The following is a 26,755-nucleotide window of genomic DNA, read 5'->3' as shown; positions in this document are numbered from 1 at the left end:
TACAAGGAACGTTTACGCCGCATACCCACTTTTCAGCCAAATACGAATAAAAAATAATACGCATAGGTGATTCTGTGGTCAGTAAAAACTAATGTGCAAAAGTGAATAATAGAAAAGGAGCAAAATACGAGTACTATCTGGATCTAACGTGGGTGAGGAAGAGGAGGAGGAGAAGGAGGAGGAGGAGGAGGAGGAGGAGGAGGAGGTGGGGGTAGAGGAGAGGAGGAGGAGGAGGAGGAGGGGGTAGAGGTGGTGGAAGTGGAAGAGGAGGAAGTGAAGACGGGAAGATCAGAGTTTTAATTTTCGACTTCAGATAATTACTACTTGTAAACTTTGTAATCTCTATTTCTTCACAGGTTTACTTGATTCAAATTTCCAATATTGGTTTGGATTGAAAGGAGAGGTAAAAGAGTGGAGTTGGACGACTTGGGTGGATGGTCAGGACTTTGTAAGTCTAACCATGTCAAAATAATGAACATATATATATATATATATATATATATATATATATATATATATATATATATATATATATATATATAAGTGTTTGTGGGCACTTGTAGGTACGAGAGTGCTCGATAACGTTGGTTAGAGCCAATATAAAATATAAATGGAGTCACTCACTTGTAGCCGAAACACATGTTTCTGTGAACTCCACGTCGTCAGTCGGCATATTAAGTCCGTAGAATGATTTTATTCCATTCGGGGGCTCGATGTTGATTTTCTTGAGTCCTTACTTCCGTTGTATTGTTGATTTAGCCGTGATTAGTGTTGTTGTGTAGTGACATGTTGTAGTGTACTCTCATTGAGTGTATGGGTATGTGCGTCTGTGTGTGTGTGTGTATGTGTGTGTGGTTTGTGTGGTGTATACATGTGTGTGTTTGATGAGCTGTGGAATGTGGTTGTGGTTATTTATACTTTTGTGTTTTGAGTTTGAATTTATTAGAGTGCCTGCACATTAGTTCTGATCTTTTGTTTAAGGTGTTGTTGTCAATTAATAGAACAAAAGATCAGAACTAATGACATAATATAATATATATTATATATATATATATATATATATATATATATATATATATATATATATATATATATATATATATATATATATAAGCTATCTGACATTGTTTTTGGCGATACAATTAATAGTGTCGGCAAAAAAAAATGTGAGTGACTTTATTTGTTTTTAAATGCTCTAACCAAAACCAACATTATCGAGCGGAGGAAGACTTTCGAAGCTGGGGTGACGAAATGAATTTGGAGGTGTAGCCAAAAGCTACTACTACTATCGAGCATAAATATATATTAATTTTTCAGTCCTCGCCCCATAGTGAGTATGGACCACCGAAGAAACTTTTCCATCCTCTTCTGTCGTTGGCTAGTCTTTATATCTCTTGTCAGCGCATCCCAGACCTATCCAGCTCTGCAGAAGGTCTCTCCTACACATTGACCATGGTCTTCCTTTATTTTCCTCTTTCCGGAAGGATTCCATTGCAGGGTTGTCCTTGTGATATTGTTCTTTGGTTTCCTCAATGTGTGTCCTATCCATCTCCATTTTCTTTTAGCGGCTTCTTGTCCTGCTTTTCTCCACACTTCTTGGTTTTTAATTTTGCCAATCCATTTTATTTTCAGTATTTTGCGAAGACATCTATTGACAAATGCTTAGAGGAGTTGAAGGATGGACTTCGTGGTTTTCCAATTTTCAGAGCCATACAGGAGGAGAGACTTGGCATTTGAATTGGATATTAATATAATTAATCCATCACTTAAAATCCAGAGATACTGCTGAACAATTTTTGGCACGTTTGCCCACAAGAAAAAAAACTTTTACTTGTGGACATCTGTGCCAAACATGTATGTCTCTGCCCTCTGCCCTCTACCGTCTGTCTTGATTCTAAGCGATGTAATAATGTTTTATTGATTTTGTCATCGTCTGGAGAAGGGTTTTGATCCCAACACGTTCCACGTTTGGAATTTGTTCTTTTTCGAAGATGTTATATTCATTTTTGTTCATTCGTTTTTACATCTTGCAGTGATTGGGCAACAAAATCTAATAAATTGAGAGGAAAGAATTTTGTGTTAATGTCACAATGAATTGTTAATTTATCGCTTAGCTGTTCAGAAATAGGGATGAGCTCTAGCTCGGTAGATTTTAGGACACTAAAGAATAAATTCATATTTTGAATTTTTTAGAGTAAAAATATCTATTAATGGTTTATTATCATCTTTTATCGTTATTCTTACATTCTAGTTGAATTTGAAGTTTCCATATGTATTTAGAATAAAGACATGTTGTGGCCAACTCAAGCAAACGACGCCTCGAATCAAAGATATTGTGCATCCTTATCCTACGACCATTCCAAAATTCTAGGGGATTTCGAGTGCCACTATAAACGTCATTACATTTGTGAGCAAACTGGTGAGTATTTGAAATTTCTACTTCTTCAACACAATATTATGAATTTCTGACTCACCACCATAAAACAGTGTTATGTAGTGGATGAAGTGGCCGAGTGATTGCACTGTGAATCGAAAGGTCGCGGGTTCAAGCCCCGCTTCAGGAACTTTCGTTTTTTCCCTTGAGCAAGATTACTAACCCCCAATTTGCTCACTTGGACAACATGGGTGATTCCTGTTGACATCAGATATCTGATTTGATGAATTATCTATATTCCTTCGTGGAATGCTTAGGCGATGATATCTTATGATGTCTTTTCGGAAGGGCATACTTTTTTAAATATTGGGATGGCCTAGGTTCTAAAAATCGAATTCATAGTCAAATAAAATATGAAACTTTAAACAATTGAACCGACATGTATATATATGCAGGTCTGACATCCGAACCCACTTATGGGGTTAGTTTAACATTGTTGTAATTGATGATATTTTGCGTCATTTAAAAAAATATTTCTATTACAACAATGAGTCCATAAGGAATTGGGTTATCAGACCTGCAAATAGGTGCACGTGTAATTGAACCCATAGTTTACTTAATCCCAATAAATCAAGGATAACATCATATTACCCTAATCACAGCGTGCTATTTTAATTTTACATAATCAATTTTAACTCGGTAATCACAGATATGCAAAGACGTTATAATATTATATGGAACGTCGTTACATTACATGACTGCGGTAATAAGTCAGAAACAGATCTGTACTTACGCCGCGTTTCGTGAAATTTTTAGTCTGTTCGCCAGCCATTTTTTAAAGCTCCGAAGAAGCTCCGAAAACCCGTACCAAATTTAATTCGCATTACAAATAAATCTATGAGCGAGAGGATGTTCACCGACTTGACATAGTCTGATCTAGATATATTGCAAGAATGTAATTAAACGACAGTTGGTGGTGTTGACAAAAATGAAATGAAATCAAGATTGTTTGAAAGCAATATGTATCGCAATACTTTTTATCTTTTTGCCAACTTAGATGAAAAAGTTGATGTTTGTTTTTTGTGAAAGTGGTGATATTTGTAATGAAAAAACAAATCAACCTCATCTTAAGCGAGCGCAAAATTACATTAAAAATCAGAGAAATTCATAATTCAGCATCAGCTATTGAGTTGTTGAGTTAACCGATACCAACAGGGCACGTAAACCTAAGCTTTTATATAGGGTAATATCGACTAAACGTGCTCAAAGCGCTTTGCAAAGGGTCCTTGACCAACAACAATATTATGTAACAGATAGAACGAGACATGACGCCTGCTAGGCGATATTACAACTTTTTCAAACAGAGACGGCCAGGCACTCATTTTACACATTGTAGTAGCAGTGAAAGTAATGATAGAAGTACAGCTAATATATTAGATTCCCCCTTATTTCAGAAGGAAATACTACTAAACAAGAACGAGATTCTGAACCTGATTAACCTTTATTTTCCAAACTGGATTACTATAATGCTTTGTTGTTTGGTGTCTCGGAAAATAAGACCAAACGGCTGCAGACGGTCTAAAATAATGCGCCAGATTGGTCTTTCGAAGGCGAAGGTTTGATTCGGCCACACCTCTCCTTCGAAGCTTCAACTGGTTCCTGTTGAGAGAAGGGTCAAATTTCAAGCATGTATCCTAGTTTATCGTTGTCTAGAAAACACTGCCCCTTCCTACCTCGCAGAACTCCTAAAGAAATTAACAAACAATTTCAAATTGAAAATTGGACTCATAAACGCACAGTCTTGTCGCAATAAATCTATTGAAATTAAAGATCTAATCACCGATCACAACATCGAGATACTATGTGTCGTAGAATCATGGCTTAACGAACACGGCGATGAAACAAGAATTAATGAACTTGCGAACCTGGATTTAAAAGTTGCTCTTTTCCACGCAAAGAACGCAGAGAAGGTGGTATTGTGATCGTTCATAGAAACACGTTAATTCTTGAGATTAAGTGCAAAACAACATCCCATCTTCATAGATCATTTGAATCAGTTGAAATATCCGTAATATGTCATGAAAGAACAACGAAAATTATCGCATTATACAGACCACCTCACAACTCAAAAAATAAGATCAGCACGTCTGATTTCATCGACAAATTCAACAAAATGGGAACTATGTATGCCACTGAAAACAACAAAAACAACGAATTTGTCATTTTTGGCGACTTTAATATCCACTATGATCGCAAAACTACTGAAACTGAGAAAATAAAATCAATTTTTGGTGAGCATACTCTGACACAGTATGTTCATGAGACCACCCATCGACAAGGCCACATTTTGGACTGGGTAGTATATAACCAACCAAAACATTATCCAAACAACACCAGTAGTCGTCGACGACAAATGCTTTTCTGATCATTGCTTCATCTATTTTAGTATTCCTGTTGTAATCAAAGAAACATGCCAAAAAATGAAGCGGAAAATCACATCTAGAAACCTTCAAGAAATAAACCTTGGTGATTTCAAAAACGATTTATGAAAAGAACTATCAAAGCATCCAAACATGACTGCGGACTTATTCTACGAGAGCTCAAAGATCATTATAAACCAGCATGCTCCATTGACAGAAAGATTCGTAAAAGAGATAAAACCCACACCATGGTACTCGGCAGCTCTCAGAATTTCAAACAAAAAATGAAAAACGCAAGGCTGAATGTAAATAGAAGAAGACCAAACTACAGGTCCACAAAGAAATATACACGTCCTACAAAAAATTATAAGAAAACGATATTTAAAGCATAGGGAGACTTTTTTTAGAAGCAAATTAAACGAAGTCAAAGATTCAAAGCAATTTTTCCGCCTTACAAACACCCTTTTGAGAAAGAATAATACACATGTACTTCCATCGCACGACGATTCAATTTTGTTTATTAGATTTTTGAGCACATTTAGTGGATCTAGCGCCATAAAAAAAGGGGGGGGGGCTCAGGTTTACTATTCTACATGTTGTGTTTCATCTTCTGAAGTTGCTGATTTGAAGCAGTGCTCATCGGATCACATTGCTCATGATGGGAAGTGTTTCTATGTGTCAACTTCCACTATGACGTGGGATGATGCCAGAGCCGATTGCAAGTCACGTTCGGCCGACCTGGCAGTGATCTCTGACCTGCAGATTATGGCATCTGTCAAAGGTAAATGTAACCAATTGCCACAAGACGTTTTTTTTTCTCACATTGTCAGTTCAGTAGCATTTTAAAAGTTGTAGAACAAACATTCATTGATTGGTAAAAGTTTAAGACTTCATAATATGACCATTGCTTTCGTTCTGCGCCGTCAATGTCGTTGAAATGTAGTGAATTTATTGAAAGGTAGTGTAGAAACAGTCCTGGGATTTTTTTTATTAGGGTTAGTTCGAGGTCCAAGGGTATTTTGTTTCTATAATGATTAGTTATAGATCATGTAGAAAACGAGTGGCCTGTGATCGTGAAAATACTAACGAAAGAGTGAAAATGGAGAGGCTTCGTATAGGAACGATACAAATAATGGACGTTTCATGTACAAACCCTTCGTCAGTAAAACGCTAATATTTAATTCATACTGCAACCACAATTAAGTACAGACGATACAAGCTATTTTGCATTATATTTTGTTTTATTTGTTTTCCACGTTAATTTGTGTATTGTTGTGAGAGCTGGACCATAAACAAGACCATGGTTAAAAGACTGGAGGCAGTGGAAATGTGGTTTTACAGAAGAATGATGAGGGTGTCATGGATGGAAAGGAAAAGAAATGAAGAAATTTTAGAAATGGCAAACAGAAAAAGATCACTGATAACAAAAATCATCAAACGCCAAATTGAATTTTTAGGACACATTATCCGCCACCCCGGTTTGGAAATACTCGCCTTGACTGGAAAGATGAATGGAAGAAGAATAAGAGGAAGACAAAGAATAACGTATTTGAAAGGGATAAGAACTTGGACAGATGAAGCTGAGAAAGGTGGCGCTGCTTTAATAGAATTGGCAAGAGATAGATCAGCTTGGCGGAAGATGACCTCCGACGTCTGCTTCAGATATGGAACTACATGAGTGAGTGTGCTGACAAAGGGTTTGTACCTGAAACGTCCATTATCTGTATCGTTCCTATACGAAGCCTCTCCATTTTCACTCTTTCGTTAGTATTTATAGGTCGTGGTTATTGATTTTCCTTTTAGGGTCAGTTAAAGTTACTAGGTTTTATTTTTTCTTTTAGTTTTAGTTATTTTATATATAGATAGTATGCAGATGACGTCACTCAGGTCTTTGTTATTGTTTTTGCCATCCGCGTTTGTGAGTTGTTCTCACTAAACTGTATTAACCAGACTATAAAAGTTCATGGTTACACAGAGTTTGTGTGTTGGTCCGTTATACTTCCGGATGGCAATGTTGTGAACTCCTTGGCCAAGCGCATTCTATCTATACTTGGGTTTCGTTCCTTCGCTCGGTGAACGTGCTGAAGGTCTCCCCATATTTCTATTCATTTCAAACTTTAAAATCCCTCTTATATAATATTTCAAGTATAATTGTAAAAACGAAAACCATGCAATAATTGTGCTCAACTATTTGATAAAAGGAATTATACTTGACATATTTTATAAATAGCTCCTTTTAGTGAGACATCCGGAATGTAGAGTTCTCGTTTAGAGAGACGCGACGTTATATGTGACCCACCGTCTCAAAACGGTATTATGTCGGAACGAACCAGATGCTTAAAAGCCGAATTTAATGTTAAACTGGTCAAAAATATAAATTGTTGGCATTAGCACCCTAAAATATGGTATCCATTCTTCTCAATAAAACATACAAACTCAACACAAGACTAATATTTCTGGCTATAAATTCACTTTTCAACATCTTAACAATCCCGACTTAATACCGTTTTGAGGCGAAGGGTCACATATGTGTTATTTATTTGACTGCGAATTTTTGACCAAATTATATGAAAGTGAAAGTCGTTTGCTATGTATGTATTGTTTCATAAAGATACATAGAATTCAATGCTCCTATATCATTTACATAATCTCGACACTTTATATGGCTCATTAAAGCTCGCTTTGTTTATAGGGTATATGAATCAAGCAGAAAGAAGCAAAGGCTTATACTGGATTGGTCTCGAACAAAAGCCAACACGTTGGGGCGGTTGGCGTTGGCTGAATGGAATTATCACGGTGAGTACATTCATATTGGGGATCCCGATTGCTCAGTTGATAGAGCACTCGTTCACGCGTAAAGAGACCGTGATCGATCCCGGATGCAGTCGAGATTTTTTTTGGACCCAACTGTGATTGGGTAGCTGGGTCTTTTACATCTGGTGGAAAATACTTTGTGATCGATTTGCATCCAAAGGATAACATGCAATTGCTATTGCCGTTATACGCCATTTAGACGGATATTAACTCCGGCTCCATGTGCCTAATGACTCTGAAAGACGCCTTTACTGTTTTACATTCATATTATTTTACAGTTTGAAAGTTATTCTGTAACGGTAACACCCAAGGTCGAGTTCAGACGAGTTGGATACAGATACAGAATAACCTTGCGAATAACTTCGGCAAATAAATATAAAATACAAGATGCACATTTTTGATCAGTGTCTCCGTGTTGGCTTTGAAAACATATTAGATACATGGAACTTGAGTTAATGTTATTTTTAATTTGCAATCATCCCCGATCATAATCGACTTTCGATTTTGTCAAGGCACAGCGGGGCTCATCGCAACGGTCTTTGCTTCGTACCTGAAAGGTACCTAGTTCGATCATACGACGCCGCGTTGTATGGCTTTAAGCAAGTAATCTCGCCCTGGCTCAGTTTGCGGCGCTGCACTGCGGTGGACGCCTGGGTCATTTCAGCCTTCCTTTGGAATATATCCTAGAGACAAATTTCCCCTATGGAATGAATAAAAGGATTTTTTTCACCAGTTTTTGAAGTTAGGTTAGTTAAAAGTAACTGGGTAAAAAATATATCGCTTTGAGAAAATCAGTTTTTTAGTTAAAACAACGTATCATTTCAATGTAATCAACATAAAAATAACAGAATCATCGACATGAAATCATTTAAAAAGAAGTATTCATGCGCACAATAGCTTACAGTATTAAACAAATAAAGCCAAAAATGAAATTCCACCCCGAGAAATGCTTTGTAATGTCAATGAATGATGAATGAATGAATGAATATGGCTGCGCAGTCTCTATGAACGCTTGCCGTGAATGTGTGCGTCAGTTCGAGTTTGTCAGTCTGTTTTTATTATCCAGTTAGTAATTTGCCTCCATAAATCTTTGTCTAGTGCAAGTGTTCTTAGCTTTAGAATGTCATCATGTGTGTTAAGTTGCTGAGGCATTTGGGTGTTTCCTTGTGTTGAAATCAGTTCTTCGGTTATGTTTCTAATGTCACACATTAAACATGCAAACTTTTATGCTAAATCTTGAGTCAAATTAGATCGGGGAAATGCATTTTTGGATCAAATTTTACGCAGATTTCAAAGCAATATTTCGTTTTTTAATTTTTTTTGGGGCCAATTTAAAATATTAAAAGATATGAAGACACAACAATCAAAAGAATATTCTTTTGGGAAATGAAAGATAAATGGTCAAACTATTGTGATTTTAAAAAAGAAATCTCATTTTTGCCTCAGAATGCCATTTTTACTTTTATAACCCTGCAGCTCAAAACTAAGTTCAGAGACATTTGGTATATTTTCCAGAGGCCAACAGATATTTCATTTATTGAACGCTGCCTTTGGGCCTGATGATACATCGTGCACGTAAAGTCCGCCATCCACGACACAGGTTTTCCTTGAGGCCCGGCCTGAACGCGGCCTCATTGGCCTGTTCAGGAGAAAATTCAATGGCTCAAAGCCGTCTCAAGCCGGCCTCATGAATTCTGTCGGCGACAGATATTTAATGCCAAGCCTTGGGGCCAGGTCTTAAGGCCGCGCCTCAAAGGAAACCTGCATCGTCGATGTCCCGCTTAAGAGCGCGTCCAGAATTAGAAAAGAAAGAAACAATTGATTTATTGAATAGACATTACTTTGACACCATAACTATCTTGATTTATCAAATCATAATATCGCTTTAAAACAGACATAGAGATCCTTAAATGCCCTCTAAATAGTAAGTAACAATAATACTGTAAATTACACATCATATTTTCTTTGAGATAAAAATGTTAAAACAGGAAAAACATTTAAAAATTAGAAAAACAAAAACAAAACAAACATCCATTATTATTATAGACATCCAGATAACCACGCCTCTCGGACAGTCGTCATAATGCAAACAACGGCAGTGATTGGCAAACATAGCGAACTCCAAGGGTTTTACTATCGATGATATGTGTCTAAGTAAAATATCCACTGTTCTACAGCAAGGATGTCACATGACTGGGACTACATCAATACGTGGATTGCCATGCAAGGGACTAAAAAAAACATTGGATTTATTTTTGTAATGTTAAAAACGAGTATAAATGTTCACCCCGTGTTCCACTAGGTTTATCTGAGCACTGCATGCTCTTGCTACTCCCCACTTTCTGCCCTATTTTTAGGGATACATCAGACATAGCAGTTTTACAAAAACCGGATGGAACGGAAAATACTGACACCACAGAGAAAGCAAACATCCTTAACATCCAGTACAGCAGTACATTCACAAAAGAAAACGCGACGTTGCCTACTATAAATGGAAACAGATTCCTCCAATGTCAAGAATAACCACACAGCTCCAGGGTCTAAATCCTTCCAAAGCAAGTGGCCCAGATCTGATACTAACCAGGGTCCTCAAAGAATGCGCAAAAGAAATAGTTACCTTCTTCTTCTTCAAGTACCAAGTCTGTGCCATACATCGGTGATCCGGTACGCCATTCATCTCTCTGTTCAGATAACCTCAAAAAACTAATATTACTCTTCTCTTTCTTTGTCACCCAGCTGTTCAAACTATTCAAATATGTTTTTCTTGGTCTACCTTTATTATTTTTACCTTCTATCTTTCCTGTGAGAGCAAGATGTTCAATACATTTAAGTCGATTTAGGTGCCCTAAAAATTGCATTTGTCTTTTTCTTATTGTACGAATTAATAACCTTTTAGTTTCAGCTTGCTCTAATACTTCTTCATTAGTTTTCTTCTCTGTCCATGAGATTCTGAACATCCTTCTAAGAAACCACATTTCTGCTGCCTCCAGTTTCTTTCTAATAGCTACCTATCTATGCAATATTTCCAACTGTCACTCGATACAGGCCCTGTGCCTAAAGACTGGAAACATGCATTAGTCACTGCCATATACAAAAAAGGGAAACGAGATATTGCCTCGAACTATAGACCAGTGTCGCTGAGGTCTGTCACATATAAAGTACTCGAGCACATTGTGTTTCATTCAATAATGGAGCACTATGGAAGACATAATGTGCTTGTCGATTATCAACATGGTTCTTGTGAAAGCCAGCTCGTAAACACCATAGAAGAAATAGGAAAGGCATTATACAGCAGAAAACAAATAGATCTACTTGTTTTAGACTTTTCGAAGGCATTTTTGATAGTGTAGCACATAGACGACTCCTCTGGAACACCATGGAGTTAGAAACATCGACTCAAAGTCCCCTGAAAAGACCATTGATGAAGAAAACGACTCAAAACAGAAGAAACTACTTTCTTGACTTGAAGACTGGCTCTGCAATAGAACTCAGGAGGTAGTCCTGTATGGATATAGAAGTGAGAAGTGCAATGTTTTATCGGGAGTTCCTCAAGGAACTGTTCTTGGACCGCTCTGCTTTCTAACATTCATTAACGACTTAGGAAAAAACATATCAACTCTTAAGAAGCTCAAACTGTTCGCCGATGACAGCCTCTTATTTTTCGAGTCATTGAAGCCCAGAACAAGACAGACATATTACAGAATGATCTTGACTCACTTCTATCATGGGAACAAACCCGGAAGATGAAATTCCACCCCGAGAAATGCTTTGTAATGTCAATGAATGATGAATGAATGAATGAATATGGCTGCGCAGTCTCTATGAACGCTTGCCGTGAATGTGTGCGTCAGTTCGAGTTTGTCAGTCTGTTTTTATTATCCAGTTAGTAATTTGCCTCCATAAATCTTTGTCTAGTGCAAGTGTTCTTAGCTTTAGAATGTCATCATGTGTGTTAAGTTGCTGAGGCATTTGGGTGTTTCCTTGTGTTGAAATCAGTTCTTCGGTTATGTTTCTAAATGTATTTGATATTTTTTGAGAACTTGATTCAACGTTGGAAGTGAAGCTGGTGTACGCCCTCTGTATTTGGCTCCTTGTTTGAAGTAATCATCCATTGAGGTTTGTGCTGGAATATTTACATCTCGTCGGAGCACGTGTCCGAACAGTTTCCATCTTTGTTTCTTTATACGCGTTCTGCCTGGACTGGTTGTACTCTGCATCTGTCATATACATCCTCATTACTAATTTTGTCTGGCCAATGTACCCCAACAAATCGTCTCAATTGTTTGCGATGAAGGGAGTCCAGGGTGTCCAAATTATTTTTGTAAGACCGCACGTACCACAGTTGTACATAAGCATTGGCAGCACTAGCGCTTCGTAATGGCGTATTCTTTTATTTTCATTAATGATGTTCGTCCTTTTCCAAACGTTGTGTAGTTCTCTGAATGCAGTTTGGGCTAGCATTTTTCTCTGTTTGTTGTCTTCATTCTCATTAATAAAGTTTCCGAATTTTCTTACACGTTTCCATTCCGCTTGTTTCTTGTTAACCACTGTAATTTCTGTTTTGAATTCGTTGACCTTTAGATTCCAATGTCGCAGATTATTTTTGATATCATTGGCATGTGCTGCTTTGCCAGGTCTGCTGTATCAAATATGATATCAACATCGTCTGCGTAAATTAGTTCGCGGGTAAGGATTTGAGGAATCGGGAGTTTTTGTCTTAATTCTTCTAGTGTAATGTCAATAATAAACAAAAAACAACAAATTAATTATGACTACCAAATAAGTGGTCAGTCATTAAAACACGTGGACACATTACCCTACTTGGGAATCCAACTAAACAAATCACTAAAATCGGACTAACATATTGATAATATTGTGGCAAAAGGAAAATCGTACCCTTGGTTTTCTGAGGCGGAACCTGTACCAGTGCCCCCCCCCCCCCCTCTGGCAAAGGTGAAAGAACATGGCATACAATCCTTTAGTCAGACCCGTATTGGAATACGCGTGTAAAATGTGGGATCCTTATCAGCAAGGTCACATCAAGAAAATCGAACAAGTTCAAACGGCAGCTTCCAGGTTTGTCACCAACAATTATTTGCGCGAACCAGGATGCGTTACTGAGGCCCTGAAACTGTTGAGATGGAAAACAGTGGAAAGAAGGCGGAAAGAAAAAGGCCTCCAACGTCTACACAGAACATTACATTCCAACAAAACAGCACTAACTCTACCACAGTATTTCACAAAACAACACTGTACATCCACAAGAAATTTTCATAGCAGTAAGTTCACAACCCCAACACACAGAACCAACAAATATAAAAACAGTGTCTTCCCAAGAACCGTCAAGGAATGGAACACTCTCCCTCCAGAAATCCTAGACATTACCAACAACAACAAATTTGGTCAACTATGAAACATTTATCTTTCAACTCAATAAACAATAATGGAGAAAATCACCACAGAATTGTATAAAATCTGCAGTGATAGGCAATCCGCCTTTTGCAGATAAAGACATTAAACTTGAATTTGAACGTTGAACTTGAAACGTATTGATAGAACGAAGTTGGCGTCATTTGGGTCTGTCATTGTTTTATGCCATACGCGTTTATGAGTAATTCACACAAAACGGTATTAATTAACCAGACTATAGATAGTTCGAAGTTCACGTCATTCAGGTCTTTGTTATTGGTTGTTTTTTTTTTGCCATTCCCGTTTATTAATTATATAATTCCCTGCCTACTAACACCTTGAAATAATCCATGGATTTTGATTTCTTGTTTCAAATTTCAAATTGTTCCATTTCTGGACAATACGAATACCGAACCAGTTTTGTCTTATGTTGGTTTTGCATCTAGAGACAAAAATCATATACTCTAGTAAAAGTATTATTAGAAAATGAAAAAAATTAGAAAAGTCTATCCTATCCAGACCATATACCAATCTATAAACCTGAATTAAATCCCCACGAATTCTTCTATATTTCAAAATTGGTAATTCAAGAAATTCTAACCTTTCCTGATAAGATAAATACTGTATTGCATAAATCTTTTTGGTAGCTCTCCTCTGTACACTTTCAATACTAATAGATTGCCTTTTATATATTGGGCTCCAGATGCAATTTCCGTCTTCTAGAATAGGTCGAACGAGCGATTTATACAAATATAAAAATATGGTTTTATCAAAACTTATAAAGGATCTATATATTATTTCCATCAATGTGTTTGCACGGCTTACACAATTATCAATATGTTCATCAAAATTCAAAAGTGAATCAAAGGTAACTCCCACATCCTTTTCATGAGGCACAACGGAAAGTAGATTTGTCATAGAAATATGAGTAAAATAATTATGACATGGATTATTTTTTCTTATATGTAATACTTTACATTTCGAAACATTAAAATCCAAATGCCATGTTATAGACTATTTGAAAAGTGAAAATATATCATTTTGTATAATGTTATGGTGTTCAGTTGTACTATAGATCTTCGTATCGTCTGCAAACAGTTTTCAGGCTTAATTTATGCCACATGGTAAATCATTTATATATAAAAGAAATGAAAGTGGTCCCAATACGCTTATTGGGGAACAGCGCTAATAATATTCTTAAAATCCTACCCCACCCCATTGACAATGGCTTTTTGTATTCGATTATTAAGAAAGTCTTTAATCCAGTTAAAGATAGTCCCTTTAAATCCATATTCTTTTAGTTTAATGAATAATCTCTCATGTGGTACAGAATCAAAAGCCTTGCGGAAATCAAGATAAACAACATCAATGCATTGATCACGATCAATTAACTTGGTAAAATCCTCCATCACCTGTAAAAGTTGAGTAATACATGGACTCTTTGATCTAAAACCATGCTGGTTATCGTTTAGCATCGTATAACTTTCAATAAAGTCCATCATTCGGTCTTTCAAGATAGACTTTAGAGAGTATGCATGTTAAGCTGATGGGTTTGCAGCATCCAATTTACTGCCCTTTTTATGAATGGCAGTAACATTGGCTTGTTTCCATTCAATGGGTAAGGTACCAGATTCAAGAGACTAATTATATATTCTTGATAGCGGCTGTGATATTTCAAAGGCCACTTCTCTCAGTAAACAAGGATGGAGGGGATCGGGTCCCATGATTTTAGTTACGTCTAAATTCAACAATTGGGAAAGTATGTCTTCTTGTGTAATATAAAAATCGGGAACGTTTTATTGATTTGTAACATAGAAAGTTGGTATATTTGTAGTGTCTTCTTGAACAAACATAGATGAAAAATAATCATTTAAAACATTAGCTTTCGGAACATTATCGGAAGTAACCTTGGTACCATCATCTTTCAGTAAGACATTAACACCTGGTTTTCTTTTCAACTTTCTGTTGACGTATCTCCAAAAGCCTTTCGGACTGTTCTTCAGCAATGACTATCCCGCACAAATCTTTGGGCCTCTTTTTCGCTCACGAAGTGCCCAAATTCGCGACAAAATATGGTACGAAGCCGTTTCGTATATGCTATTTTGAAAAATTACTAACCACGCTTGTTATCAATAAATATGTCTGAAATTTGGCACACAATTAGTAAAGATGTCATTTTAGATTTTGTCAAGCGACAAAACTCGTACAATACTCTACATCAGTCGTAACGTCACTTCCTTCCTAATGACGCATGGTAACTTAGTAACACTGGCTCTAAACTATCGGAACAATGGCGGACGCCGTATGAAATATTTCTCCGGCGAGCATAAAAGCGTATCCCGGGGGGAAAAACACATAAATCTGATCTTGTTTTGACTTTTACACATTCTGATCACAAAGCATATGAAAAGTTCTTGCCAGCATGAAGAATAAAAAGTAATGATTTTCTTTGTTTAGAACCAAGTTGGTCGCCGTTGCCGGGCGCGTGACATCAGACTATTGAATCGTATTATCAGAAAGCCGTTAAAAACAGATGTTTGCTCTTTTGGGTGAAATATTTCTAAAACTATCAAAAGCAGAGATTTTGACGCGAATAAGGTTATAGATGCACATTTCATCTATTTATGTTTCAAATTTCATCGGAATATGGTAAGTACTTTTCACGTATTATCACAAAACATCAACCCAATTTACGGGTGAGAAGAGGAGACAGCCATTTTCCCGCCCCATCCCTTGACACGCATGTGACGTCTGCGAGGCAAGGCTGCCAGATGGCCAGACTTCCACCTGACCAATTTCGATTTAAAAAGTGACTAATTAGATATTCGCATGGTTTTCTCTAAGACTGACCCCCTTAAAAACTAATGGAATTTGGCAAAACATTAAATTGAATAGACTAGGATAAAAGTCACTGAGACAAAAAATAAATAAATAAAATTTAATAAAAGAAATATAATTCTATCTTTGACCACACGCGTGGCCATCTGGCACCTCAGCCGCCAAAGTCTATTTTTTTTGGCATTTTTTAAATTTTGTGACGTCATAGGGGTGCTAAGCTTGTCGCTATTGTATTTTGTCTTACTAATTAGTTGATAATTCGACTTTTTAACAACCTTTGACCCCAATTTCTTTTTTCCTAACAGTAAATAAACACACACACACACACACACACGCTCTCTCTCTCTCTCTCTCTCTCTCTCTCTCTCTCTCTCTCTCTCTCTCTCCCTCTCTCTCTCTCTCTCTCTCTCTCTCTCTCTCTCTCTTTCTCTCTCTCTCTCTCTCTCAGAAATAACATAAGACATGGTCTCACGGACTATTTTAATTGATATAATAATTTAGCAGGCATTTTTCACATCATTTGTGCGGGCTGTTAACACAATATAACCCTTCGGAATTGTTCCAAATGGTCAATATTATGTATATTTTACAACAAAATTACGGTTGACCCTAGCCATACAGCTCTAATACAATACAAGTTAGAGCTCTTCTGATGTTTTCATCATATTTTCTGAGAAATGTGCCTTATAATTGCCAAGTTTCAATATCATATTCAATGTATTAAGCGAGATACAGCCACGAACCATATAAAACGCAGGAAAAGCGTCACATATTTTCCATATTTTTTTCTCTTTATGAGTCATCCAAATAAATGACACATTTGAAACTGTATAACTTTTTTTTTATTTATGAATGGATTTTCAAAATTCAAATAGATTTTTACCCAGTGGAGATAGTGCTTTGACTTAAACATAGCATTTCCTCACAAAAATAGAAAAAAAAATGTCATATCATTGCTATATTCTTACATTCATGTGCCAATGTACATTCATACGTTGTCACAGCATTTGAATCGTGTATTTGGTGTTATTTCTAACCTTGACATAATTATGAAAATTATTTGTTGTAGGATATTTTTTGAATTTCTTGTACAATTTATGTTTCTTATTGATTGTGCGTTTAACTTTTTTTTGTCAACCACAATGGTTTATTAGATCTAACATTTTTATTACATCGTAATTAATGGAATGTGTTTAGATTCTATACATTTTAGTTTGTCTTTAAAAAACACCCACGCTTCATTCACACCGTTGCCTTCAAGAGCATCCCAATTCACGGCATTCAGGTCTTCTCTACAAGTATTGTAATTACCTAACAGCAAACCTTGGATAACAAAAGATCTGAAACTTTTATTCAACCAAATAAAAATTCTCTTTAACAATGGAAACAAAATTAGATCTATACTTAAAACAAAACTAAACTTTTGTTATTGTTTACATTTGTGATTTGTTCTCAGTAAACTCAATCAATCAGACCATAAACTTTCAAGATTACATAGTTTTGTGTGCTCGTACGTAATACCAGGCTGGTGGATGTTGTGAGTATTTCAGCTAAATGCAATTCATCAATAACGATTGTAATGAAAAATCATAATTTTAAAAAATATGATTTTGTTATCTTTTTAATTTCAAACCCCAAGCTTCTTAAAGCTAGAATTTGTAGGCGAAAAATAAAGACGAGACATTCTTATTCCATCATAATTGGATTCAATAGTCTTATGTCACATCTGCCCAACAACGAGCAGCTTGGTTCTAAACAAAGAACATCGGTACTTTTTATTCTTCACGCTGGCTAGAACTTTTTCACCTGTCATGTGATCAGAAGGTATAAAAGTCAAAGCAAGATCAGATATATATGGTTTTACTCCTCTGGATGCACTTTTATGGTGATACACTTTTATGTTCGTCGGAGAAGTTTTCATCAGGACATCCGCCATTGTTCAGATAGTTTAGAACCAGTTGCTAAGTTACTATGCGTCATTACGAGGGAAGTGACCTCACCACTGTTGAAGCCTAAAAGCAAGAAGTTGTAGGCGAAAAATAAAGACTAGACATTCTTATGCCGTCATAATTGTTGATCGATTATTTTGTTACAGGATTTCACGATTTGGGCCATTGAAAAACCCGACAAACCTGAAGGGAATAACAATTGTGGAGTTTACTTCTTTCAGAATTCGTGGTATTGGAGCAATGCCATCTGTACGTCAAAATACCCTTACATATGTGAAACTGCAGGTATGGATGGCTAATAATTGTTAGATATTTTCTTTTATTATTATTTTTTAAATTATTTTTATTATTATTATTATTATTATTATTATTATTATTATTATTATTATTATTATTATTATTATTATTATTATTATTATTATTATATTATTATTATTATATTATTATTATTATTATTTATTATTATTATTATTATTATTATTATTATTATTATTATTATTATTATTATTATTATTATTATTATTATTATTATTATTATTTATTATTATTATTATATATTATTATTATTATTATTATTATTATTATTATTATTATTATTATATTATTATTATATTATTATTATTATTATTATTATTATTATATTATTATTATTATTTTATTATTATTTTCATTATTTTCATTATGGTTTTGTTTTCTTTGTTTGTATTTTTGGGAGGGGGGGGGAGTGAAAATAAATGTAGGAGCGCTTGTGGCACTCTCTATTCAAGCCCCAGGAATTAGACACATCCAAAATTTCAGTCATTTTATTAATTTAATATTTTAAAGATCATAATATATTGCTCTACTTTCTTTTGTTATATTTTTTTGTTTCTTTTTTTGTTTCTTTTAAAAATATGTTTCATTATTAAGTTGGGGGTTTTTTTCCTCAAAAAATTCAATGCTTATCATTTTATGTGCTTGGCTTCGTACTCAATTTACAAATTACAATAGCCAAATGGATTGGAAGCTTCAATTGATTTATGTTGAAAGGCAATGATGACGTTTTGGGTTTTCCCATTCACAACAAAATAAGATGAATGAAACGGTGAAGGAGAGTAAGAGATGAGAGAATGTCATTTTTAACGCTGACAAAATCATTGCTTTTTCCGGAGACAAATTCACTGCTTCATCCTAAAACAAAATTACACCCTCATCCTGAGACACAATCATTGCTTCAGTCTGAGATAAAATCATTCCTTCACACTGAGACAAAACCGATGCTTCATCCTGAGACAAAATCACTGATTGATCATGAGACAAAATCGCTGCTTCTTCTAGAGACGAATCCACTGCTTGATCCTGAGACAAAATCATTGCCTCACTCTGAGACAAAAGCGTTGCTTCATTCTGAGACAAAACCACTGCTTGATCCTATGAAGTAATCAATGTTTCACCAAGAGACAAAGTCACTGCTTGCTCCTGAGACAAATTAACGGTTTAATCCTAAGACAAAATCACTACCTTAAGTTGATTTTTTAAGATGTTGAACTTTATTGCCAACAAAATCATTTACTTATGTAACTGAAATTAACAAAAACATAGAACACATTTAATCAATTGACGAATTCAACTGAAAAAAAAATAGATTAGATTAAGCGTTATTATGTATGTGCATGTATAATGGTGTGTGCGTGTGTGTTTGTGTGTGTGTGTACATATGTGCTTATGTTATAAGCTAAAGACGGGTTTTGAGCCCGAAAAGTTACTTGTCAAAGATCTTGACATCACGGTCATTTGATCAGGAAGCGAAAGGTCTCTAGTTCAAATACAAGTATTCTAAAAATAACGTTTGAGAGTATTATTTTGAATTGATATTTGACCCTCAAATGTTCACTTAACATCATTACTTAAAATCTACAGCAACAGTGACAACGACAAAGTCAACTACTTCAAGTACAACAACTACGACAACCACCACAACCCCTAAGATCACAACCCCCGCGAGCACCACGACCTCCACTACCACCACTAAACCCACCACCACCACAACAACCTCCACCACTACCTCTAAACGCACCACCACCAGCACCTCCATCACAACCACCTCGAGCACCACAACCTCTACTACCCTCAAGCCATCCATCATCGCTACTACAACCCCTGAAACTCCCGATAAAGATGGAAGATTCATTTTCGACGCTAAACCCACCATCACTACCACCACCGCCACCACTCCCACTACCACCACCGCCACCACTCCTACTACCACCACCGCCACCACTCCCACTACCACCACAACCTCTACTACCACCAATAAACCCACCACCACTACCGCAACCCGCACAACTCCCACTACCACCACAACCACCACCACTACCACCACCACCACCTTACCTCCCCCTGACCCGACTCCAGTGACAAAAGAATCGATTGACTTTCTCCGAACCATGACGTCACCCAAAAACACCACCAAACCCAGAATAACTTGTCCGTGTAAATGTCAGAACTTGACCTAATCCATCACCCAAGGCTCTGCTCAAATGCTCTTTAAAATCCAAAAGAACTCAAAGTGGAACAGTCAAGTTGTCATCAAAACGCAACAAAAAGAATCTGCCAAAGACGACCGCTCTGAGAGTCAGTACATCGGCTACGTCAGCATGTTCCTTTGTGCAATACCCTTCTTTTTTATTGTTGGTTTCGATGTTCTTAGACTATTTCAGTGACGACTATTATTTTAGTTACGGCGCGTTAGTGTTTAGTTTTCTCAACACCTCAAGGTTTTTAACATTGTTTACATTTATTTTAGGTTGACTTGTAGCAGGCGTAAAGTTTAATCACTAAAAGAATCCCGATACTCTCATCCTCTCACCATACACAGGTGTAAAATAAATACCTGACCGTAAACAGAGTTGTGTTTATCGGGGAAAAATGTAATATCGTCAAATTCAGCCTTCATGTTAAGTATTACGGTTGGCAAGGGACGTCTGGTATAGCGCTTAGAGCACATTTAGTGGATATTGCGCTACATAGATGATCAGATTTTCTTTTTAAATTCAGTTCAATTAATTGCTCATTAAAGCTAGCACAATCATATTGGGAAGTTGTAAATCTATTTTCCAGGCATTCTTTAATCAGGCAACAGTCGCTCTTTGACAATATTTGGCCAGAAAACTCGTCTTTCAAATATCGATCGATTAAAATGATCCTCATTTTTTGCAATCCTGAACTCGCGAGGTCTCAGGTTTGAGACATTACAAACACAAAGGCAGACCCACAACAAGCCTAAACACAACGATAATTAAAGTCCTCAAGCGCATCGATGACTTCTTCTTCTTCTTCCAGTGTCATCTCATGGGTTGAGGTCGACTTGAAATGACACGCCAATCTTCCCTGTTGACAGCTTGCTGACTGCATTCGGCTGCAACAATCTGTCCATGTCTTCACATCATCTATCCAAGTTCTTGCTGGCTGCCTCTCTCTTTCCCTCAACTCTACCTCAAGAATGTCCTTGTTGACAGTTTGATGCGTCTTAGGTGTCCAAAATACTTAAGTTTTCTGTTTTTATTACTTCATTAGGTCGGTCTGATATCAAGGATGTCACAGACTTCTTGATTTGTTTTCTTTTCTTTCCAACTGATTTTTCCAAGGCCTCCTTCATCATATTTTCATGTCACATAGGCATCGATGACACAAGAACTGAAATGCGAAAAGGATTTAAAATACACTGAGATCCATCGCAGCAGGCCGTCATAAGTGAAAACAACTCTTTCAACAAATCAGAGAAGTTGCCAAAGCGTCCAAGATTAGGAGGCGATTAGCAATAGGTCAAGTAAGTCAATTTTAATCCAGTGATCATGAGTTTAAATCTCTTCGAGGGTGGTAGAAGAACATTTTCGGACATTTGACGTTCTGGTCTCATTGGCTCATACTCTTATTTCTATGACAAGCTTAACTTGTAGCTTATCTTTTTTCTTTACTAAAAAGGAAATGTAAGAAATTTGATCATTACGTTTGTAATCTTTTACAATTTAACAAGATCATAATTATTTGGATGCTCCCATATTTAAAGTTTTAAACAAACACCCATTTTATACAAAATATAATTTTTATACAAAAACTAAAATTCACCTGGAGCCAATGGCATATCTAATGCTGTAAAACCTAAAAGACCCTACAGGAGACAAGGTTGGCTCACTTGGAAGTGTTTGAGGTCAAAGGGACAAAATTAAATTATTATCGATGACCTAGATCACCATTATAATTATTACACAATTGTTCCCATTGGACTATAGCTTTGATAAAAATTAATCCATTCAAAATGGAAATTCATCTTCCATTTGAAGCTTTTAGTTGTTATACAGCAATTCGACTATCTTAAAAATTGTAGTTATAGCCGTCGCAACACTTGAGGGTCATATTTACTTCAACACATATTTATAAAATTGTATATGGTATCGAGAACATTGTTTTACCCATTTATGTATATAGAATATAGATTTATATGTATTATATATATATATATATATATATATATATATATATATATATATATATATATATTTATTTATTTATTTTGCTGTTAATATAATGTATAAATAAGTCATGTCTATTTATTTGTTTGTTAATATCATATAAAAATCCATGTCTATTTATTTGTTTGTTTATATCGTTAGTTTAAAAAATATTTTCATGTCACATAGGCACATACTTTTTCTAATCTTAATGTATATTTCGCACGTCGATTGAGCACATTAACATATTTTTGGCGGTGAGTATTTATAATTTGCATACCATGAATAAAACAGGATTAGCGTGTGTGTTCCTTTTTAATGTTTTATTCATTAATACATTTATTTATTTTTTTTTATCAATTTATTTATTATTCAAATATTTATTCATTCACAGTTAAAGATTTATGTTTTTACACCACATATACATGAGTACATTTAAGTTGAAATACTATCTTTACCACGTGTATCATGATTGTAATCTTTAATCAATTGATGTATGGCATTAAATGACATTCAAGGGATTTTATCCTATTTTGCCCTATACCATATTATGCTATGTTATGTTCAATTGATTGATTTGTTCGTTTGTTTGTGTATTTGATTTTAAGCTCGCAGGCCATTTGTATTACTTTTAAAACATATTTTTTTTACATTTCTTCCAGCCTGTAGAGTGACAGTTCTCATCATATTATCTTAAACAGTTAATACGAGTTCGATGTACTTTATTTTTGTTGCTTCATTTTCATCATCATCATCATCATCATCATCATCATCATCATCATTGCTTTTTTCACCCTAGGTCAGGGTATAGGCCACAGACAAACAGTTTCCATCCTTCTCTATCCCGAGCTAACTTTTTTTTTATCTCATTCCAGGTCTTACCACTTCTCTATATATCAGCTTCTTTAATTCCTTCATAAATTCTGTAATTCCAGAAACTCTTCGGTCGGCCAAGCTAAAAAAAAAAGTATTTGGTTTGTCTGTCTGCGTTTCTGTAACGGTTTGAGTTTAACGGAAAGGGGTGTTAACCCTTTGCCAACCCCCAACTTGGAGGACCAGGTGACTCAAAGATGGGGGAATCACACACCATTCGTCGCTTTTTACGACACGCTGGCTTGGCGTTGGGCTATTCTTGACCCTCTCAGTTGAGGGACTCCGGACACCACATGATTGACGATTTAACGGTACGTCTTCGTAGCGCGGTTGATCGCTTGCAAGACGTCCAATCCAGAGATCACGAGTTCGAATCTCTTTGGCGATCTAAGGAAAAGTTATTTTTTCTTCTTGGATGATACCCCGATCTGGGCTGAAGTCCACATATTAAAAAAGAAGACTCGTCTTCATTTCATTTTTTCACAAATATATGGAATAAATCATCATTCATTAATCAAAATTATAAGAAAAATATGGAGATAAAAATAAAGCAAACCTGTATCTGTAAACTACAATCATGGGGAATTTTCCTATAAGTGTTGAGTATTTATCTCTTAAAATCTTAGGGAATATAAGCTATAAAATCGTATAATTTGCATGAGGAGTCATTCATCGTACTTTTCACATTCACAATCTTGCAAACCATTTTATTCTTTTTATTATAATTTGAATAAAAATCATCATCACCATCATCATCATCATCATCATCATCATCATCATCATCATCATCATAAGCGTGACTCAGCGGTACGGTCTTTGCTTCCTACCCGAAAGGTACCGAATTCAATCTCCCGACGCTGCTCTGTGTAGCCTTTAGCAAGTCACCTCGCCCTAGCTCAATTTGCGGCGCTACACCGCGGCTTCCGCCTGGGTTATTCCAGTCTTCCCTTGGAAGACACATTTTCCCTATAGGATGAATAAAGGGAATTTTTAAAATATTTTTTTTTATTATTAAAAAGTCATATTAAAATGCCGCTATTTATTGATTTTTAAACAAATTGAGCTTTATATAGCGCAATATCTACTAAATGTGCTCAAAGCGCTTTACAAGGGGTCCCTGTTCAACAGCAACATTTAACATGTAGGACGGAACATGACGCCTGTTAGCCGATATTATAGATTTTCGGACAAAGACAACGCTGTTAACGGTCAGGTACTCATTTTACACCTGAGTACGGTGAGAGAATGTGAGTAAAGAATCATTTCAAAGGACTCAAGTATGCGCCGAGCGCGAGGCTCGAACCCAAGGACCTTCCGATCCGAAAGCAAGTGCCATACCACTAGACCACATAGCCGCATTTACGCTCCTGAAATCATATTATCGATCTCATTGATCACTTTTTAAAAACATTATTCACATGGATATGATTATTTGGCTGCTTTGATATTATAGATTCTGAAATAAACACTGTATGTATTTCACGACTACTGCCTCCTGTCTCATTTTTATATCTCCACAACCGTCTGCAGGATTTTAATGAAAATTAGCAAAGATGATAGAAATCGTCATTGACTTTCAAGGAGCATTTTAGCTTCAAGTACACTACCATATTTTGAGAATTGAACACGCAGTTCGCACATATACACTCATGTTTATGAGTAATTCTCACTAAACTGTATTAACCAAACTATAGATAGTATGCAGATGACGTCACTCAGGCCTTTGTTATTGTTTTGCATCCGCGTTTGTGAGTTGTTCTCACTAAACTGTATTAACCAACTATAAAGTTCATGTTACACAGATTTGTGTTGTCGTTATACTTCGGATGGCAATGTTGTGAACTCCTTGGCCAAGCGCATTCATCTATAACGTTCAGGTTACAAACAGAATTGTGTGTTGATAGGTTATACTTCCGCCGGGCAATCTATATACCTGAACCCGAGACTAAAATGATCCTATCGAGACAAGAAACTCAGGAGCATAATGCGTATGCAATGTGAAGTAGGTAAACATAACATTTGGGTATTGTTGATATAGTTAACCTTTAAACTCCGTTTGATATAATTCAATGTTATTACCCAAGCGATTTAGAATTCCAAAAACCCGTGACAAATATCAATCTCATTGCAAATAACAATAATACTGCCGTGATAGGGAAGAAAGACGCATATCGGTATCTAGGTCAAATGGACATTTTCTGGGATTCACATACTTGAGAGAAAGGCGCATTTTTCTATCTGGGTTTGGTAACTCAATCGTTGAAAATAAAAAAGCTGTTTCATTTTGAAAATATGCGACTTGACCTAATTTGGTTTAAATTCGTTTCGAGGAATGACAGATCGACGCATATTGAATGTGGATATGACAGAAGGTCGCACTTTGTAATATGCGTCTTTTTCTCTTATTCGTCCACCGAATGACATACTTTGTCTTTCACAAAAAGACGCATTTCGGATATGCGACTTTCTGCCAAGACACTCTCCAAAAATTAAGATATATGCGTCCGTTTGTATTACCACTAGTGACGTTGAAAAGAACATATCATTGTTCTCCAATTTTCAACAAATAGTCAATCATCAAAGACGTACGAGTAACTTGCTGTTTTGGTGTCAATTCTTCATTTCCTCGGGTGAGTTTTATCTTTTTCCTATCCAAATGATCAAAGATTTTATGTATATAATCATATAATTACTTGTCATAATATATTAGTGAGGATGTTTAATAATTATTTGCTATTGACGGTTTATCTGTGTTTGTGATATTTAACTTAGACAAATGTTGATTTACCTGCTAATAGCACTACTGTTATTGTTATTACATGTACTATATTTATGATTATCATTATGATGACAATTATTAATATTAATGTTATTATTATAATCATCATCGTTATATCACTATGAAAGTAGAAGTTGTAGAATAAGTAGTAGTCGTATTAGTAGGAGCAGTTAAAGCATTTGTATGTACATTAGTATAGTAGTAGTAGTAGTAGTAGTAGTAGTAGTAGTAGTAGTAGTAGTAGTAGTAGTAGTAGTATGTAGTAGTAGTAGTAGTTAGTAGTAGTAGTAGTAGTAGTAGTAGTAGTAGTAGTAGTAGTAGTAGTAGTAGTATATAGTAGTAGTAGTAGTAGTAGTAGTAGTATTCTAGTGTATCAAATAGACGCCCACCCCCCATCCATTAATTTTCGGAATTTTCGCGAACCTCTCCTCTCCCCTTTTGATCTCATTAAACTTAAAATGCATTCTTAAATATACAAAATACTGTCCTGTAATTTGCTGTGAATGAATTCTTCGGTCAAACCCCCTTCTTTGGTGAAAATGAACACCCCCCCCCCCCCCATCTCCCCCGGCTTTCTACTAAAGTGCGCACCCCCACCTTTCCATTGAAATTTGACCAAACTGCGCACCCCCCTTGCTTGAGATCAGGACAGTGGGAAAAAAAACAATCGGGCCTGACAACCAACCTAGGACTGTGTTGGACTCGGTACCTTCTGAATCAAAGTGGAAACCTTAACCTCTGAGACAATAAGTCTCTAGCTATGCATCCAATTAGCCCTCAATAACCTGTTTCAATATTCTTTTGGGAAA

General features: G+C 35.9%; 1 protein-coding gene across 1 annotated transcript; it reads left to right on the top strand.

The window, feature by feature from the left end:
- Nucleotides 1-12,571: 12,571 nt before the first annotated feature.
- LOC144959209 (uncharacterized) lies at nucleotides 12,572-20,299 on the top strand. The gene is made up of 4 exons (XM_078891749.1): nucleotides 12,572-12,684; nucleotides 15,594-15,666; nucleotides 17,951-18,089; nucleotides 19,704-20,299. The coding sequence occupies exons 1-4, from the start codon at nucleotides 12,572-12,574 to the stop codon at nucleotides 20,297-20,299; spliced, it is 921 nt and encodes a 306-aa protein (XP_078747875.1).
- The last annotated feature ends 6,456 nt before the right edge of the window (nucleotides 20,300-26,755 follow it).

This window comes from Berghia stephanieae, chromosome 13, assembly GCF_034508935.2.
Source record: "Berghia stephanieae isolate SIO BIC M18660-M18661 chromosome 13, UCSD_Bste_1.3, whole genome shotgun sequence".
Taxonomy (NCBI): domain Eukaryota; kingdom Metazoa; phylum Mollusca; class Gastropoda; order Nudibranchia; family Aeolidiidae; genus Berghia; species Berghia stephanieae.
The sequence above is the reverse complement of the archived record's forward strand: the minus strand, read 5'-3'. Positions and strand labels throughout refer to the sequence as shown.

Coding starts and splice junctions, on each gene's coding strand:
- LOC144959209 (XM_078891749.1), top strand. CDS start 12,572: ATGGCATACAATCCTTTAGTCAGACCCGTATTGGAATACGCGTGTAAA. Junction 15,667..17,950: donor TCAAATTTCATCGGAATATG/GTAAGTACTTTT, acceptor ATTTTGTTACAG/GATTTCACGATTTGGGCCAT. Junction 18,090..19,703: donor TTACATATGTGAAACTGCAG/GTATGGATGGCT, acceptor TAAAATCTACAG/CAACAGTGACAACGACAAAG.